Consider the following 19362-nt stretch of genomic DNA (forward strand, 5'->3'; position numbering starts at 1 on the left):
AGTTTTCATATATTCAGCAATGGAAATAAACCCCTTTTATTCCATGCTGTACTGCGACACCAGGGAACAGCACTGGAGTGTTCAGTGTCACAGAAGCACAATGGAAATCTCGTGACTGATGTAACCTTGTAAGTCATTTATGTGTATAAACAATGCAAAGGACAAAGCCATTTTTACTGGAGTACTAAATATGTACAGTGCATGGCAATACCTGAATGGCAGTTAGAAAAAGAATGAATTATCCCCAAAGATGAAGGAGGCAGGTCACTCGTGTAATTTCCTAACAAAGCTCCACATACCTGGTCAGATGGGGTGTATTCATTCTGTTTGACTATGTCAATCTTGTCGAGAAAACTGGAGAGCGGAAAGAAAAAAGAGAAACTTGTCAGTCTCAAATCAGACGAACTTTCTAATGCTTTAGTAACTGACGGTTCCCAGGTAAGTTTTGGTGTATTTTAATGCTCTCAGGCTCACAAAATGATGAAAAATCGCACACTGAAATGGCTCAATTTGGGTCCTTGCCCGCAGGACGAGCGTTCCCAGCAGCAGCCGGCAGAGGGCTGAGCCCAGTTTAATTAATCCACCTGGGAATCTCATCCCAGCCCCTCCCGCCGGCTCCCGCCGCCACAAACACACCAGGAGTTTAATTTAGGTCATTTATTCATACGAATCCTACGATATAACCTGCTACTATTAACGGTAAAGCAATGACTCAAGCAAATTACCCATATGTACTTTCCCTGAAAGTAAAATGAGTAATTTTAAACAACATATCAACTCTATAGTTCTTTAAATAAATGAAAGCCCTTAACCAATTTCAGTCCAAGTTCAGTTAAGTGACAGGGGACACTGATTTTTCAGTGTTTTAATTTACTTTCTGGAGGAGCAGCAGCAGTAGTTGGGTAAATGGGTAATAAGAGATGTATTTCATTAAAATTGATTAGGTATTACCTACAGATGATACTCTGGAGTATTTAAATTTTTTTTACCAATTAACTATAACCTCATAATTATCTTTCACTTCAACTCAAAGAGCAAAAATCTCAAGGAATTAGTTAATTCTGTTTTATTGTGGTGGCAAAGCAGCAGCTCAGGATGCAGATTTTATGGTGTTTGCCCCCAGTCCCACTGCCCAACACCACGCCCTTGGCCAGGTGCCCCCTGCTCAGCCCCTTCCACTTGAGCAGTGCCTTTACCCCTAACATTAATGATTAATCAGCCCTTAAACCAATAGGCTTCGAGCTCCCTTTGAAATTCCTCTGCATGAATTGTTTTCTCTCTGAAGCAGAAATCACAAAGAAAAGGCGAGTTTTCCCTGCCTCCTTTAACGTGCATTAACAACAGTCACAGCTTAAAAAGAGGAAAAGGGAGCCCTGTCCCAGATTCACGAATAAAAAACCCACCCCCAAGAAAAATCACCGCAGGACTCAGCCCCAGTTTCAGCCCCAGCTGACTTCCTAAAACACCTAATGAGGAGCAGGGAATGGGGAAAAATAATCGTAGATTTTGACAAAGGCTTCAGTGCAATGCCCTTTTCACCAGGAACTAGATGATCTTGTTTCAGAGACACATGAAAATTAATTTTTGTTTATATTGAATTACAGAATTTTAAACACATTAAAATGTATATTAAGTTAAACACACTACAAAAACACGTGAGACAAAGTACAAAGATCAATTTCCATCATGGAACGTGACATGGCCACAGACACACAAGGATAAAGTGGTGACAAACTGTGCTCTGCAATTTGTAAGCTGGATTTTTTTTCCTCCTATCTTCCAGGCTGTTAAGTCATTTTTTCTTCTTTTTTTTTTTTAATCCAAAGAGAAGAAATAAAACTCTCTGTTCAGTACACAGAGGATGTTAAATATGTACAACACCCGTGAGTTCCAAGCAGCGTGATTGTTTCCACCCCATCCTCTCCCCTCAGAGCACGGTTTCAGAATCACGTAGCAATTTCACAAGTTGGAAGATGCTTGAAAAATGTTCCGAAGAGAACATGTTCATCAAGATACAAAGGTGATTACTGCAATCACCCAGCCTTTCTGTATGAATTTATCCAAGCAGAACATTTTATGCTGGGTTCCACAAGAGGGGGGTTTTTGGTTTTGTTTTGGGTTTGGGGCTTTTTTGTTTTATTTTTAAACCCTCTGCTAATCAGCTTAATGGATTTTGAAAACTGAAAATTAGAAAATAACAACAAGATATTGCTATAACCTGGAACTGAAAGTACAAACCTCTTACTGTTGTTTATGCAGACTATTTTTAGGTCTATGATTTCCTTGAAAAACATCAGCCACATAGGAGCAGCAGTACTGTACTTGAGATGAATTCCAACAGCAATGCTCATGCCAGGTAAAACAAGTTCAAATGGAATAAACATTTCTTCCTCCCCCCAAAACAAGCTCCAACTTTCAGCAACATCTGATACTCCTAACAATGCTCGTTGGAGAAGGAAGTCTTTCGGTGTGTGACAGTCACCAGAAAACCCCTCCTGCTTCCAGGGGCATTTTAGGGAAAACACAGCACAGTGATACATTAGATGAAGATTTCCCCCTGTGCCTTTCATAGAAGTCTGTTCCAGCAGCTTTAGAAAGGGCTGAAGGCATTAAAAACCAGTTTGATTTTTTGCTCAAATGTAAAGAAAGGGGATTTTTCTTTTGGTTGGTCAATGCAAAAATAAATTTAAGGAGAAAAAGGGAGCAGAAATTTGATCCGCTCTGATATACCTAAAATGAGGAGCAACAGCAGGAGCATGAGAGTTCAGAAAAGATCAATACACTGTGTGCAGAGACTTCTCAGTCAATGTTAGTCAAGACCAAACAATTTATCCAGTAAATTTAACTAATAATCCAGTCAGATGAGAACAACGCCCAATTCAAAATAAACACAAATTCACCATCATTAATTTCTATTTTTAATTCTTGCTGTGCTCTACCCAAAACACAAGTGAGGCCACTTGAGTACTACTTTGTGTGCTGAATTCACTGCTGTGAGAGATTGTTCTAAGCCTACTGGAGACGTGCCCACCATCTACTGTGTCAGCAGTGAACTTACAGGGAGAAGCAGAAGTGACCTTGGTGAAATAATTCCCATAAAACTGTCAAACCACAAAACCAAATTTTATACTGCGAGCAAGCCTTGAACAAAGTTACAAAGTCAGTTTTTTTCTTCTGTAAAATCTTCCCAGAGATTATATGGAAAAGCCATTTTCCAGAAAGCAAATAATTCATTCAGCATTGCTGCCAGTTCTCACTTTGGGCCACATTCTGGACATGACTAAGTAACAGGATCAGCTCCTGCTCTACAAAATTCTGTCACGTAGTAAGAGGCTCTTTGCCTGTGTTATAAAACATTGATACTGCTCTGACACACGCTAACAAAAAAAACCTCAAAAGACTTCAGGTTATTTGTAGTCAGCAACACTGAGAGGAAGCATCTCTAGGACAGCACCAGTTATGTCTCTGAGATATTAAAATGAAAGGTATTAGCAAAAAATTAAAACAATCTGAAATAAAACAAAAATGCTGCATTTTTGTGTCCCTTTTTTTTAGCTTAGGGAAGGAAAACCACATGTGAAGCGTTCCAAGCAGTTCTTTGTGACAAATAAGGTGTCTTTAATTTTAAAGGGGCACTCAGGAGGCAGATTCACAGAGAGGTACACAGAGCTTTCCTTAGCTGCAGCGGGTCTAAGTAATTAAGCCATACATGTATCCCCAATTCTTTCCAAATTTTAATGAAAACCTATTATGTCAAAACATGTCCCAATTTTCAGATCAAGATATATGCCAATACCTGAGTTATTCTGGAGTTCTTTCATCCAGAGAGAGCTGCTTTATCCCAATGTGGGGGGAATTTCCTGAATGAACAGTGCTGCTGCCAGACAAAGCACTGCAGCTTGTTTTCCCTGCTGGAAAGGTGTGTAACACATGAAACCTTCCACCTCAGAACCAGCACAGCTTCACTGTCTGGGGAAGCATGGGAGGGGAACTCAGGCTGCCTTTCCTCGAGCATTTCCTGACAGCCTTCTCAATAAACACTGACTGAAATGTTACTCTGTGATCTGACGAAATGGTTGGCAGACAAGAATTATTTCTTTTTCCTGCTTTGTGAAGAAGAGCTTTTGTTTTCAGCCTAGAACAACACTGGAAAGGTGTCTTCAAACTGACAACACACCTATATTTGAAGAGCTTTATTTCCATCAGGTTTTTTTTTTGGTCAAGTCGTAACTTGAATTTGCATATAAAATGTCTCTCTTAAAAGACACACTGAAATCTCATTGTCAGTGTCAGTAAGATACTTCATTAAATCAAGATTATAACTCATAACCCTCAACAGTAGCACTGAAACTCTGTGAAGTTCCTTGCCTCTGAAAGCCTCGAGGTATTTTACAGACAGTAAATCAGACTTCCAGCTCCTGCCTGCCTTCATTGAGGCTGCATTTCCTGCCTTGACTATCGCAGTCCAAAACGCACACCTGGAATAAACCCTATTTTAAAGGCAGGCACACTGAGTAGTAAATTGCCCCAAGTCCATTGAGTCAGTGGAAATGATTTTCCATTTCCACTGAGTCATGTTTTTCTACCAAGATATTACTAAGAACCCACCAGAGTATTACTAAGAATTATCAAGATTTTACTAAGAATTACACTGGCATTTACCCTGATCACCTCTAAAACAGTCTTTCCAATTCAGGTTTCTATGTCCAGAATGAAATTAATGATTTTTTACTGATCACCCTGAAGACCAAACTGTGCAAACGCCCTGCAGATTTTTGTTTATCTGCACCCTGTCAGGACTACAAAAGTACTACTTAAAGTAGTTTTAAGCTGAAATTTAACTCAACATTAACAGCGTTTACTGTAAACAAGAGTGCATTTTTTATTTTTCAGAACAGACCATGTTTTACTTCTGCTTTCCTGCCTTTTTAGTCCTCGCCATAATCCTTTATGCTATTCAGCAAAGCTTTCTCAAAGCTCTGCAGTTAACTATTTGATAAATTCTTTCTTCAGCTATGCTGTCTATCCTGAGCCAGAGACACAGGATGAGTACAAAGATAAAAAACTCTCTTTTAAAAGGGTTTTTGTGTATGAATGAATTGACTATCCCTTAACTCTGTCCCTTTCTGTTGCTCCTGGGAGCAAGGAGTGGGAAGAGGAGGGAATCTAATCCCTCAACTGGTGATAAAGATTTCAACTAGTTTATTTTGCAAGAGGAGCAGAACAGAAGGCAAAGCTACAGGAATGATACAAATAAAACAAGCAAACATTCAATCTGCTGGTATTTATGGTGTCCTGCAAACATGGACAGCATGTGACACCAAACTTGTCAGGTTTTTCCCCAAATAAAAGTTAAAAATCAAAGTTGGGACATCAGTAGATTTTTGCTGTTTGTTTTTTACAGGTATACTGATATTTTCTATTGTTTGCAAAGGTGGAGCTGTTACTGCTGAGGTGGTCACTGAAGACGTGCCACAAATGTTACTGGACAATTAAAAATGCTCTTTTTTCTGCCTAAACAAAATTAGATAAAGAGAGAGAAAATAAATTCCAAAACCTTTGCAATTATTTTAACAACTTCACAATTAGGAAAGAGAAAAAACCTTTACAGAGACAGGCACACAGGGACAGTACTGTACCAAGTATTATTGGTATAATGAGGAGAGCACTATATTGCATCTAAAAACATCTCATATACGATGTTCCTGTAACAACATACTCCATGTCAGTCCTCAGACATAAGGATTTCATCGAAAAACAGATTAATGTTGGAAATGAACCTCAAAATATGGTATAAGACGTGAACAGAAGTAAACCGAAAGCCGACTCTCCAGAAAACTTTCCCAAGAAGCTGCAAACACTTTTTGATCTCCAGTTTCAAATCAAAGGGTTATTATCATTTCCTTATCAAAACTGTACATCGCACAGAAAGGTTTACAAATAGTCTAAAGCTCAGAATTTAATTATAGATGGTATCAATGTGTACGTATCCCAAAAAAGTGATTTTGAGAGCGGCCCCAGCTGTAATTCCAGAAGAACCTCGAGCATTCCAACCACTTGGAGGCGAAGGGGCACCATGGGTCTAATTTTGAAGCAAATAATGAGAAAGCTGAAAAGTATGACTCCATATATTTGGAATCATCTTGTGGTAATCAAGGTTACAGTTCCTTATATGGCATGGAGAACATGAAGCATACACAAAAAATAGAATATTAAAACTATGGGGTACAAAGAACTGCAACTATCACAAAAAACCAGGACGCGCCAGCAAAGCCCCTTTTACTTTTGTGTCTCCATGAAGTTCAAACCTTGCCCTAAAAACGAGGCTGGTTACACACCCGGCTTCCCAAACTGCCTAATTAAAGCAGCGTAATCTGCCGGGAGGCATGAATGAATTTCAGACAAACCCAGCAGAAGGCAAACCAGCCCTTCAAAAACTGCCAGCACTCGAAAAGGGAAGTGGGGAAAAGGTAGGAGAAAAAGAAAAATCTATTTAAAGAGGTTGTAGTTGTCTCTTCCCCCCCCCCACCCCCCGCCTGTCTAAAGTTAGTCTGGCTTAGAGGATGCACTAACTTTCCCAATCAGTTTTACATTACAGCACAAGTCCAGAAATAGCTCCCAGCCGCCTTGGCCTCTAGCACGGTTGCCATGACAATGGAACCACAGGGCTATAAATAGCTCATCAGCACCAAATCTTGTGAGACACATCTGGAATGGGGCCAGCCCAGCCCTGGCCTGACAAATAAAAATACGCACAGGCAGTTTCAAAGGCTGGAAAGGTACAATGTGGCTCGGGCTGTGTGGAGCAGGGCAGGGAAACGGGTTTGATTGCTTGTTAGCACGAGATTTATTTGATAGGAGATTGGGAGAGGTATAAAAGTCACTTTATTGCATACTAAACAGCCAGCCTTTCTCTAAGGTCTATTTTTCGTTCTTTTCCCCACCCATCTGCAGCACAACCACCCTGCTTTTGAAACTGTAACAATGCAGCCTTTTGCCCAGGAGACCATTAAAATAAGGAAAAACAGAAGGAAAGAGATCTTCAAAACTTCCCCCCCCCCCCAATTATTTCTGTATGTTTTTGGCTCAAGCGCACTGAGTGCTCCTGCGGGCCTGACAGGCATCCTGGCTGGGATCCTGCCCGGGCTGGAGCGCTTTGCTCCAGCTAAAATCAGTCTCAGGCTGCTCCGTGCCTCCAGGACCCTCGAGTGGGACGTGGTTCCCAGATCCTTGTGCCAGGGCTGCTCTCAGCATCACTCCTTTGGACCCTCAGCAGTGGACAGAACCACAGTCACAGCATATCCCATCCCACTTCCCAACAGCTCCGTGCCACTGAACTGCCTCTGGAGCGTGCATTTTCTTCCACTTAGTGGGTGAGAAAATGTCGTATTTTTAGCACAAACTCTTGATCAACCCATTCAATTACATCCAAATTATCTGTGTGGGAACAGAATGTTATGTCAAAAATGTTATTCAGTGTATTTGTCAATATTACCCAACAGAAGCCATTTGTATAATCAGGAGATTCAATATTTTCTCCAGCAGAGGAAAGCAGCAGCTCAGGAACCAGACTGAAGTTGTGAGATTTTGTTATTTCACAGATACTGGAAGTAGTAAGTCAGCGTGATAGAACACAGAGAACACCACTCCCAAAATATAAAATCCTGGTTGCTCTATCAAAAACCAATAGAGACTACAGATGGTGATCAAAAAACTGCAACTATAATAAGCATTAAGCCACAGTAAAATATCTGCCGTCTGCCAAAAGGCACCGTGCACACGCTCCACGCAAACTGCACCATCAGCCCACAGGATTCCTTTAGGTCCCTACATGGATATTTTCATTGCTAAAAATTGTAGAGTTACTTCCACCCAGGCTTCAAGCTGTATGTAAACTTCCCTCCCCTCCCCCTGCTTTTCACCACATCCAGTTTGCTCCCCTGCCATCTGAACAATGTATGCCTCAGGAACAGCAGCTTGCACAGAAGGATTTTGGATAATGTTCTTTGAAACATGCAATGCAGGATTTATTGGTTTTTATAAAGATACTCCAAGTTAGTCTAAGAGCCTATCACCAGCTGCAAGTTTTTATTTAAATCATATAAAAAAAGAACTATTTTTTTCTCTTCCTTAAGAAAGCAACTCATACATTACTACAAGGTAGCCCTTTCTGGCCCACATAAGGGACAGAGAGAGAGACTGTCTGAGAGAAAGATGAGGGGAGGAGGGCTGTAGAATAGCCAACACTACACGAGACAACCCAAACTTCGCCAATATTCCAGTCCTTCATTGGAAAGGCTTCCATGGCATCCCCCAGCTCCCCTCTGCCATAACTCCTTGCCTTAACTGGATGATCCTTATGGAGGATCATCTGTGCTCCTTTACACTGAGTGGGGCACAGCTCACCCCAAACTCTGCATCCTATGCCCATTCCCAGCCTCTCATGGAACTGCCCAGCACAGCCTCCCCCAGGAGAACCAACACGACCCCAAGCCAAGCACTCAGGGCTGCTCCAGCTGCCTTCACTCCTACTTCGCCAGCGTGTAGGGAGGTGTTTCCACACTCTCACCACTACCAAACCACACCGTTCAACCACCTCGCTCCCGTGCCCGAGGCTCCCCCGGCCGGACAAGCCTGGGGATGTTAAATAACTCCGGAGCACCCCTCACCCCGCCCCAGATGAGTTCAGCTGCTCCCAGGCCAAGGCTGGGAACAGACGTGGAAGGTAACAGTATGGATGAGATCACCACAACACCATCTGATCCCAGGATCCCAGGGCAAGCCCGGGGCGGGAGCGCGGGGCGAGGGAGTGGGGAGGAACATGGCGCAATCCCTATTAACTTTTTTTTTCTCTTTTAACAAGGCTGCAAAAGGAGACAAAAACCATGGGAAAAGGCAAAGCAATTACATGTTCATGCAACAAAACTCCTCACTCCACTTTGCTCACTGCTCCTCCAACATTTCCTCCTGGATTTTGGAGGGTCGTACACACCAGAAACTTGAGCCTAATTAATGAACCTGTTTCTTGCAAGACACTACCAAATCTATTGCTTTAGATATGGAATATTTTATCTTTTCTACACTAAAGCAATTTCGCTTGCCTGCCTTCATTTTTACTTATCCCCATTTCTGTCCTTCCTGATGCTGGAAATGGTTTTGACCTCCTGTGACTCTCAAAGATTGTCATCTTGAAGAATCTAGGTCCTCCATCAGGTTTGGTATCTTTTCCAGTTATTTCAGCAAAAGCTCTGCACACTAAAGACTACAATGTTTAACTTTACAGGAGGAATTAAAAGCTGAAGTCTAACACTTAATTGTAAGAAAATAAATCGTTTCCGTGGACGTTACTATCTAAAAACCAACAAGCTGGACTAGTGACAATTCCAGTGTGGCTGATGGTGAACTTCTCTCCCACCTGCTCCCCCTAAACATCCCTAGCTTTAATAGTTTTTGTCATGCCCTGTTTTCTGGAAGGTGGAAAAGTATCTATGAACAAGGTCAGGGATTTTTCTGTTTTAAGCCTTTTAAAATTGTAAGCTGAAGTCACGGACCTTATATACAGCAGAAGAAACCAAAAACTTCATCACTGACTGCATTCCTACTGTGCTCTCTGGGAACTGAACTTGGAGAGAAACTTGAAATTTAATAATTTTTCACAATCTAATTTAAATCCATCAGGTGCAATAAGGATCTTCTCAGGTTTAAGAATATTTGCTGTTAACTTAGACTAAGGAGTCTGTTTAAGTAAAGTCAAATTCAGAATTAAGAATTTTAAATGAAATTTGAATATGAATTTATTTGAAATTCCCCATATCTGATTTCAAATAAGGACATGAAAGCTTCCTTCAATCCCAGATGCCATTTCCAATACTGCAACAACCTTGGCATGTTTTGGGTGTAAATCCCCTATTGTAGGCTGCTCTGAGCAATTAAAACAGGGGAACCTAATGGGATATCCTTTCATTGTCTTTCAACCAAGTATTTTTATGAATCTTGTCCTCATGGTCTGTAGCTCCCTCCAGTGCCATTAAATCAGTAGAATTGGTTTCAGCTGATAAAGGATGCATCTGTAATTTTAAAACTGCATTATTATGACAGAATTAATGACAGCACTAATAAGTAAGAATAATGTTAGCAATTTAAAATATTAATAAAAGTGCATTCAGATGATGAAAGAATTAACAAGCCTAATACTTCATACTAGTTTCCCTAAATTGAAGAAAACAGAGCTATCTGTAAAACCAGGTAAAATAAAGGTTCACACAGTTCCCACGTTTTTCAGCTTGTGTGGGGCTTGTAAACCTAAACAGGGAGAACACAGAACCAGGCACTTCGCCAAATACTACTGGAAAAATGGGCAACATCAGCTGTAACAGGAATTTTAGGGACCGGGGTAGGTGGAGCTGATATGACCTCACGTGACAGAAAAGGAATTTTGAGCCCAAGACTGAGTTTCCGCAGGAATTAAGGAAGCAGTGACAGTTCAGGGAAGGAATCAGGCCCCAGATGAGCCCTGAACAATGGGAAGACAAATCTCTGCTGGGTTCCGAGCAGGGTGGTAAGGGAGGACTTCACCTCCCTGTCTAAATACACTTGTACAAAGATCTTCAGAAAAATAGTTTGCATATATTTAAATGCAAGATACAAATCCAGTGTTGGAATTCTGTCTGCTTAGGCACCATCCCAGCTGGGATTTTTGTTCAGCACTTTAGGAAGTTAGGTTCTCTATCAAAAAGGCAGTAATTTTGACTCTGATGCTGCTCACAGGACACTGAAAAGGTTCACTTCTGTCCCGTGACGCCGCGGGCAGGGGCTGGAAGGGTCTCAGTGTCTCCACAGGACCGACTACCTGTCAATACCTGCTGGGGCTGACAGTCCCACACCTCACAGCAGCTCACATTTCAGCTTTTGCTTTCCTCAGAGGAATGTGGCTTCCCCCCTCCTTCTTGTTTCAACGTTCTGCTTTCAACGCAGCAAAAACAACTCCAGGCCTCTGTAAAAGCAGAGGCACAACCTGGCACCTGGAATTGAAAGCATCTGTAAAGAGCACACCTCTCTTTTGGAAGTGAGTTGTAATATACAGGTTTTTGGTTTTTTTTTTTCTTGAAAACATTTGCTTGATCATGAAATTTAATACCAGGCATATTTTAAAAATACAATTTTAAACCAGGCAAATGATACAGAGCTGCAACAGCATTTTATACTGTGAATTTAGAGCAGTGCAGGGACACTCATCTTTGGCTACAGTGAAAAGCAAATGTCTGGTTCTGTGTTCTGCCGTACAACAAAATGAAGAAGTCAAGTTCAAGTGCTTGTCTGTCCCTGGCACACATTACGTTCAGGCAGATAAAAGGAGCAAGAAATCAAGCTTGAAGCCAAAATCAAAGGTAAATAATAAAGGTGACCACGCCACTTCTGTGGAAAAGCCATTCACAGGAGTCGTCATGGTTCTGAATAGTGCAGCCCTCTTTTTTTCTCAGTGAAAAACCTGTCAGTCATCCAGGTTCATGGTTCTGCTCTTTGCCTAGTGTTTTGCCACTCTTAAAAGGAAAATCTAATATAGACCCTTACTCACGTGCCTGTGACAACATCAATACACAGCCACTGACTATGAAGTGTTTCCACAAACTGCATTTGGGTATTTAGTGCTTTTAAGCCTGCAATTAAAATGGACACCTCACAGAAAAATGTGGCTTTACAAAGACCCACAAACAGCCCTAATTTAACAAGGGACATGCCAAGCCATTTTAGAATATTTTAAATAAAATATTTTGGCCCTTCCCCCTCTCTTCCCCACTGACCTAACTTGACTCTGAAGCAGAATTTAAATCATTACAAAAATATGAACTTTAAATCTCACCTCTCAAAACACACAGCTGGCTCTAAAAGACCTTAAAATAGTACAAAAAGCTCTAGTCATTCAAATGTCTGTAAAACACAGTAGGACAGACTTTGTATTTACAAAACATATTCTAACATTTGCAAAATGTGTTTTTTCATGTGGACTTTTCTAAGCTGCGTGCTTTTAACACTGGAGTCGCAGAGAATTTAGAATGAAGCGTGCACAGGAAAAGTAAAATCCCTGACAAGGCACAACCTCTGCCTGTTTCCTCTCGCAGCCAAGAGTCACGTCGCTGGTTTCGGCTCAGGGACGTTCACCATGGCAGTCCCTGACTCACAGAGGAGCAGCGAGGTGCTGCAAAACACGGAATCCAGACAGGACTGGAGTGAGATGGGGTGTGGGTGAGGGATGGGGAAATATTGCAACAACTCTTAAAATCCCTTATTCTCTAATTAGCTTATTTGGTAATGTTAAAATGAGGAAGTCGTTCAGCTGCTTCAGGTGGAATTAGCTCTTTTGAATTAGCTTTAGTGACTCTATTTATTACCTATATAAAAGTGTTGTAATTACCTAAACAATTACTACATGTATTATTCACAGAACATAATTATTTCAGCATTACAGCTCCAAAAGCCCTCAGCGGCAGAAAGTATAGTTCTGTCTTGAGGTGGAACCTTACACTCAGAAGAATAGTAAGATTCAGAAGGTACCAGAGGTGACACAGATGCCTCTCAGCACCCTCACTGGCCTCCTTGTTGGCAGACTTTACAGAGGCCAAGGACCGGGACAGCCTGGGCAGGCAATCTTCTCCCACAGCCCCATCCTTCTCTTAACACAGCTCTCTGTGCTCCCAGGCAGTGCCAGAGCCCTGACCACAAACCACCCTTCGGCCGAGGCTGGAGAGAACCTCTGCACTGAGCTACCCTGCACAAAACTGCTCAATTTAAATTCCTGCCACGTTCTCCGGAAACCTTAACTCCAGTCCCACCTTTCCTCTGGGGATGGGGGCAAGGAGAACAAAGAAAGAAAGAAAGAAAGAAAGAGAGATTCTGCCCATTGTGGTTGTGAAGCAAGTACAAAATAGTGCAGAGAGTTCTACCCGTGCAGGGAGCATGAAATAAACACCAGGAGGTGGGAAAGAACTTCATCTCAGTAGGCATTAATTCTGAGACTCCAGTGATACTGGTTTATGATTTTTTGGTTTATGACACTGAAAAGAAAGTATCACAGAGCTATGAATAACAACTCATTTTTGCACCACCAGTGGGTGGAGTCCCCGCCCCCGTGCTCTCAATCACAGACAGGCAGCAGGGAATCCAAGGGAAGGAAAAGCCAAACTGAAGAGCCCAAAGTGTGCACTGAAGTTCCAAAAAAATCTCCAAAATCCACTGGATTACTAAAAGTCATGATTCCAGTAGAAGGCAGGCACATCTTCACCATCTCTTTGTCTGCAGAGGGCAGTGTCTCATGTTTGCATCTCAAATGGATGAAACCCTAAACCTAAATTATTCATTAACAGATTACAAATTTCCTCTACTACATGAAAGAAACACTTAACAGTCTCAGGAGAAGAACTGAACTAAAAAAGACACTAAAAATCATCGGTATAATTGCTTCAGTGGGAAAGATGAGAAGGGGTCTAAGATGGTATTTCTCTTCCCCAAATATTGTGCTTATTCCCACATCAACATCTGTTAAGCCCCAGCTGGGGGTTTTGGCTGCCCAATATCCAAGTCTGTTATTTTGCAAAAAACCATAAACCTAGCAAGCCTCTTATAATGTCTAAAGAAGCACTAAATGATGAACAGCACCCCTCAGATGGTAGTCTTGGTTCAAATATGTGCCTAAAACTTAGTGGCCATCAGTCACAGCCCACAGATCTGGAAATAAATGCAAAATTCAAAGCTGTGCTGGGAAGGAGAGGCATGAGACAGCTCCAGGGGAACAATCCTGGGCTGGCTCACCTATTGCTCTGATACCTGCAACTGGCAACTATGCAGTTGGAGAGTGCTGGAGACAATTCCAGGATTTCCATTTGTTCTGCATTACTATAATTAGAGCTTCCGGATCATGGTTTACACTAAGAACAGCAGCAAAGGCTTCAAGGTGGAAGAGACTCAGATCAGATGGGTCAGGAGAAAGTCTGGAGAGAACATTCAAAGATTCTGGTGAAAGGGAGGTGTGTTCCTACATTACCTACCCTGTATCAGGTGCTTATTTATACATACACAGTCTATAACCACCATAACCATATGTGAAACACAGCTTTTATCACACAACAGCATTTTAACTCCACTTCCTGTCCTCAGCAGCAAATTATTAATTCACCACAAAAAAGGGGTGTCTGAGCACAGCAACTGGTACATTACACAGAAGTTAATAATATGCAACTACTAAATATAGCCACTCTTGCTTTTCTTCTACATTTTGCTGCCTAAGAGATTTTTGCAGCATCTTGCACACACTGGCTGCCCTGCATGGACGATGATGCTCAAAACCAGTGACAGGTGCAGAGCTTTCAAAACAGCACTTTTCCCTCACGCCATCCCACCCACGTTTAGCTCCAGCTTGTAAAACTGCAGTTATCTGCTTTGTAGGAACGCACACGCACAGGAAGTCCAAGGAACAGACTGCCAACAAGCAGATGAGAAAATTAAAAAAGATCTGAGATGCTAATAAACCGTGCCAGAATTACACACTGCATCTAAATACAGGTTTTGAGGGAACATCACTGGAGTGCTTCTGCAGATAAGCATATCCTTCATTTTAATTAAGGAAGAAAATTTTCCTCCTTTGAATGAGCTCACTTCCATTGCAGAGACCTGTTTTACTAACACATGATTTTCAGTTTCTTTGCTTAAAGACAACAGAGTGGGGAAGAAAAAAAACGAATTTACATTTGGGTCACTGACTTTCTTGGTTGTGGCTCCAAACATCAAGCCTTCAAAAAAACCCCACACGCCCCACACTGCTCTGTGGCACAACTTCCTCCTGTTACCTACATTCATTTTTATCAACACAAACTGCAGATATTGAGTGGTTACAGTCAAAAGGTATCCCAAGGGAAAAAAAAAAAAAAATCATTGACTAACATCAGTCAAAAAATGCAACTTTTTAAAAACCTGTCTGGACACAACCCTGAGTAAGATGCTTGAGGGGACCCTGCTTGAGCAGAGAGGTGGGACTAGATGGCCTCAGTGGTCCCTTCCAACCAGACTCCTCCTGTGTGACCCTGTGATTACTGGTTTCTAAGAAAGTATGCAGGGAAACTGCCATACATTTACATAGACAGATCCAACTGAAGAGAAAAATCTGTTTCAGCTTTCTGCATGTCCAGCATTAATCCATTATGATGTCTTTTGGTGTGGATGTCAGGAATAAATGTGAAACAGTTCAGAACTTAAAAAAACCCCACTGCTTAAACATGGATATTACAACCTGATTCACCCTGTAAACCATGTATGCAAAAAAGCAGCATGTGCTTGTACAGATTCTGGTAATTACAACGGTTTGTTTCAAAAAAACACCGTGTTTCACACAATACAAACATGGTAATTGTCACATTATCTCACAATCTACATTGTGATTTCAATTATGCACAACAAAGGGACTGCCCATGAGAACTGAACTGAGAGAGTAAATCACACCCTTCATAATAATAGTAAGAAACCTGTGTTCATTAGTGTTTGTTTGTTTTTAAAAGGTATTTGTTCAACTATTACAAACATCTCCTGCAGACTGGTGAAAAAGAAAAACGCACTGGGTGCGGCATCAATCTTTCGTTTGTAAGACTTGTCTTGAGGGAAATCAGTTTCATATTCTTCACAGCCATGTGACTTTATCAGAAAACCACAGTGCACAATTTTGGCATAATTAGCAGGACCTTCTTAAATACAGCCCAGAAGAAAGCTCTGAGGGAAACAAACACGTTTCACATCATGAGGGAAAGTTAGAGCTGAAATGGAGGTACTAGCCTCTGCACACAACAGCAGAAATCCCACCTATTTTTAGTTCACAATTCCAATAAGAAAACAGCTGGGAGTCTAATGAAATTATCTTGGTGACAAATTTAATGGACTGAACACTAAAGTTACTATTTTTAAGTAAAGTTCCTAATTATCCTTCAAAACAAGAAGCAATTAAGCAGCAGTGGAGCTCCGGCTTCCCAAGCGTCTGCAAGGCTCAGCTCCAATCAGATTGAAACTGGGAAATGGCTCAACACCTTTCTGATCCTAAAAGTTGGTTGAGGGCCAGGCTTGGGGTTTGGTTGGGTTTTTTTTAGTCTAATGAAAGCAGTTCTGCTTTGACCTGTCCAGTCCTGCCTCGTGCTGTTTTCCCTGCCCGAGCTCCACACAGCTGCACAATTCACACCGCGCCCGGGAGAGGAGATGGCGGGGAGGGAAGGGAAATGGAGCAGGGAGGTCTGGAGAGAGCTGGTGAGTACCCTAAATGATAACACACTGCTTGGATCACAGAGCAGTTCAGCTCCGTGGGAGAGAGGTGGATAGGGAAGTGCTCCAGGAGCAATGGAGAAGGGCCAAGGATCCCACCTAGCAAAGAGCTCTGAGAAAGCACAGAGGAATTCTGGTATTTTCAAATTTACTGAAACAGCCACATTAATCACAGTAAAGCCAGTGATAATCTGACATGCTCTTCCCCAAAAAGGTTTTTTAAACTGGCCATTTTACTTACTGTTTCCCTTGGTAACACACTGTGGCACTAATGAGTCTCTTGTAACCTCACATAAGACTATTCCACACTTCATACACACCACACATCTTTTTGAAACAAACTTTGAACGACAGGGGTAGAGAACTAGAGTTAGCACTGAAAATACACAGATAATGTACTAATATCTGCATTTTAATGCGACATGGTAAGATCCTAGACTCTCAAATGCCCATTTGGGGAATATACCATGGTAAAACAGGAGATCTCTAAACCCATCCTTTCACCACTTCCACCAAACCACTTCACTGTGAGATTCAAGATCAAGAATCTTGATGACAAGATCTTGATCAAGATTCTTGATGACATTACAGTACTTCTTGGCATTAAAACCATGAAAGATTGATCATCCTTCATTCATATGACTTCATTTAAAACCTCACACTATCCAAAATCACCCAAGGGTTTTTGCAGACATGAGCTTTTAAAATCCTCTTGAAGAAGAGCTGTATCAAAACACTAGTTTACAAAAGGGGAACTTATGTTTCACCCAAGCCTGGCCTCAGCTAACAAAATGTGTGTATCCTAAAGCAGTTCAGCTCCATGGGACAGAGGTGAACAGGGAGTCCTCCAGAATAAACAACGAGAAGCCATTCCAACCCAGGGAAGAAAATGAGACTGCACACCTTAACTGCAAACTCTGTTCTTCTTCATGGCACACATATTGATAGGCAGAGCTAATGAAAAATAAAGAAATTAAAAAAACAATCAGGAGGCTCACTGTTGAGATTCAGTTTGATGAAAGAATATACGAGAACAGCCACACTTTATGAAACTGTGTAAGAAAATTGTCTTGCCAGATACAAAGCTCCACAGTCTCTTCACAGAGCTCCTGATTTTGTAACATTATAAATGAGTAATTGAAGTCCCTCTTAAATGTCCTTAACAGCAGAAGTGGTGGACAGTGCGGACCTCAGAACTCTGCAAGCATTACCAACATTGGCAATAAATGAACAAACAAAAAAGGCAATTTTACACATTGTGGGGATTTTGTACGTCTATTGCTATTTTCATTCATTTTAAGAAACTACTTAGGCTTCAGAAGGATTTTTTTTTTGTAAAAACACCAATCTCTCAGCCAAGATCCCACAGCAGACCTGAGCGCCTGACCTGGGCTGGATGTGGCTCTTGCCAGCACCACGATCCTTTAGCAGCCCAGGAGCAAAGACTCCTTCCCTCCCCCAGCTGCAGGAGGCTTCCTAAAAATAGTCCTTTGCCAGCTTTTACTCGGGCTGCAGTTTACATGAGCCCTCTGGGGGAAGGGGAACCTTGCAGAGTACCCAAGGCACTCACAGAAAATTTACTGGGCAGCCAACAAGTTTCAAGTGTAAATTACCATCCAGACACTGAAACCCCTCACTTCCATAATGAACACATTAGAATTTAGCTTTATTGGTGCATATCCTTCTCAGAGACTCAATTAGTGTACTACAATACAAATAAAGTTAACAGAGATTTGTATTTAACTACAACTTATTTCAACACATTTCAGCTATAAAATCAATGTATAATATACTACAGAGTAATCAGTTTGAAATCACAAAGCCTATCAATGACATCCTGCTACAAAATTACTCTTAATCACATGTAAAATTAGCCAGCAATTTCTTTCAGTTTATTTAGAACTTAGTCACATACTATAAAAAGTACTTGAAGTTACTTAAGCTCAGCTTCAGTTTGAGAACTTCACCTAATATGAGCTTAATCTATTTTTTAATTTTCAGCCTGCCCCTCCCGAAGTCAAGATTTTATGACCATGTTCTCTGCATGCAAGCACATGGTCTCAATAAACGCTTGAGCCTGCTGGTAAATTTATACCAAATGTCCTCCAGACATCTTTGTCAGGGGTCTCTAAAAAACAGTAACTTCAGCAATACCTGTGATTGCAGGCAAGCACCCAGACAAAAGAAATTTAAATTGAAGTCCCCAGTGAAGGAAAGGCTTTGGCGTATCACTGAGCAGTGGAGTTCACAGAAGAGGAAAATGAAGAGGAGAACGTGCAAGTCAGCAGCATCCAGTGCTCCCTCTCCCTGGGACTGGCAGTGATGCATCTGCAGTGTTTCAGCCCAGGGAATAATTGGGAATCGAACCTGGCGCTTTCACATTGTACCAGCAAATGTACTGGCCTCATTGCATCCTTGTATCAGGAATTTTCTGTTGCGCTCTATCTTTGGGAACACTGTTGCTTTTACTTCCTTTTTTAAAGCAAGTCTTTAATGAGGTTTTACAGTATCTTTTTAGGTTTTAAGTTCGATGAAACTATTCTCCTAACTGTCATCCTGTAATCTTGATATGTTCCTTTTCTGCAGCAATGCAACTGAGCCATGAGAGCTCTCGTAAAACCCAACCACCTCCCATGCACCAAAAGCTGCTGTGCCTGCTCACGGGGAACAGCAGAAACAGCAGCTCCCAAGGTCAGGCAAAAAGCTCCAGCAGCCACTCACCCACCCAGGCAAGTGAACTGCAAAATCCTAAAAATATTGGTCACACCTGCTCCAGGATCGTGGCTATCGGAGCACCAGCGATGCACATCATTCCTGCAGCCCTTTCCTCCTGCAGCAGCATTTTCTGTGGCTTCCACAGCAGCAGCCAGACCTGGGAGTCCCCTGCCAGACCCCCCCAGCCAGTCCAGCACTGCATCCCACATCAGCTTCCCAACCCTCCTACCACAGAATCCACCCAGGAACAATAATCCAGCCTTACAAAATGTGCAAAAATGATGCAACCAATGCCACGCTCTTCCTCGTTTCCTCAAGTGTTTATTTATAGCTTGCCCTGTATTTTGTGCCTGC

The 19362-nt window shown here is 41.8% G+C and overlaps 1 protein-coding gene across 2 annotated transcripts in view; it reads right to left on the bottom strand.

Moving 5' to 3' along the window:
• GNAS (GNAS complex locus) overlaps positions 1–19362 on the bottom strand; it is a 132339-nt gene that overhangs the window by 8818 nt on the left and 104159 nt on the right. For both annotated transcript variants that reach the window (XM_032126753.1, XM_032126754.1), the window contains exon 6: positions 300–354. In XM_032126753.1, coding sequence (XP_031982644.1) covers positions 300–354 — 55 coding nt within the window. The remainder of the gene's footprint in view (positions 1–299; positions 355–19362) is intronic.

The sequence above is a fragment of the Corvus moneduloides genome, chromosome 17, assembly GCF_009650955.1.
Source record: "Corvus moneduloides isolate bCorMon1 chromosome 17, bCorMon1.pri, whole genome shotgun sequence".
Lineage (NCBI taxonomy): Eukaryota > Metazoa > Chordata > Aves > Passeriformes > Corvidae > Corvus > Corvus moneduloides.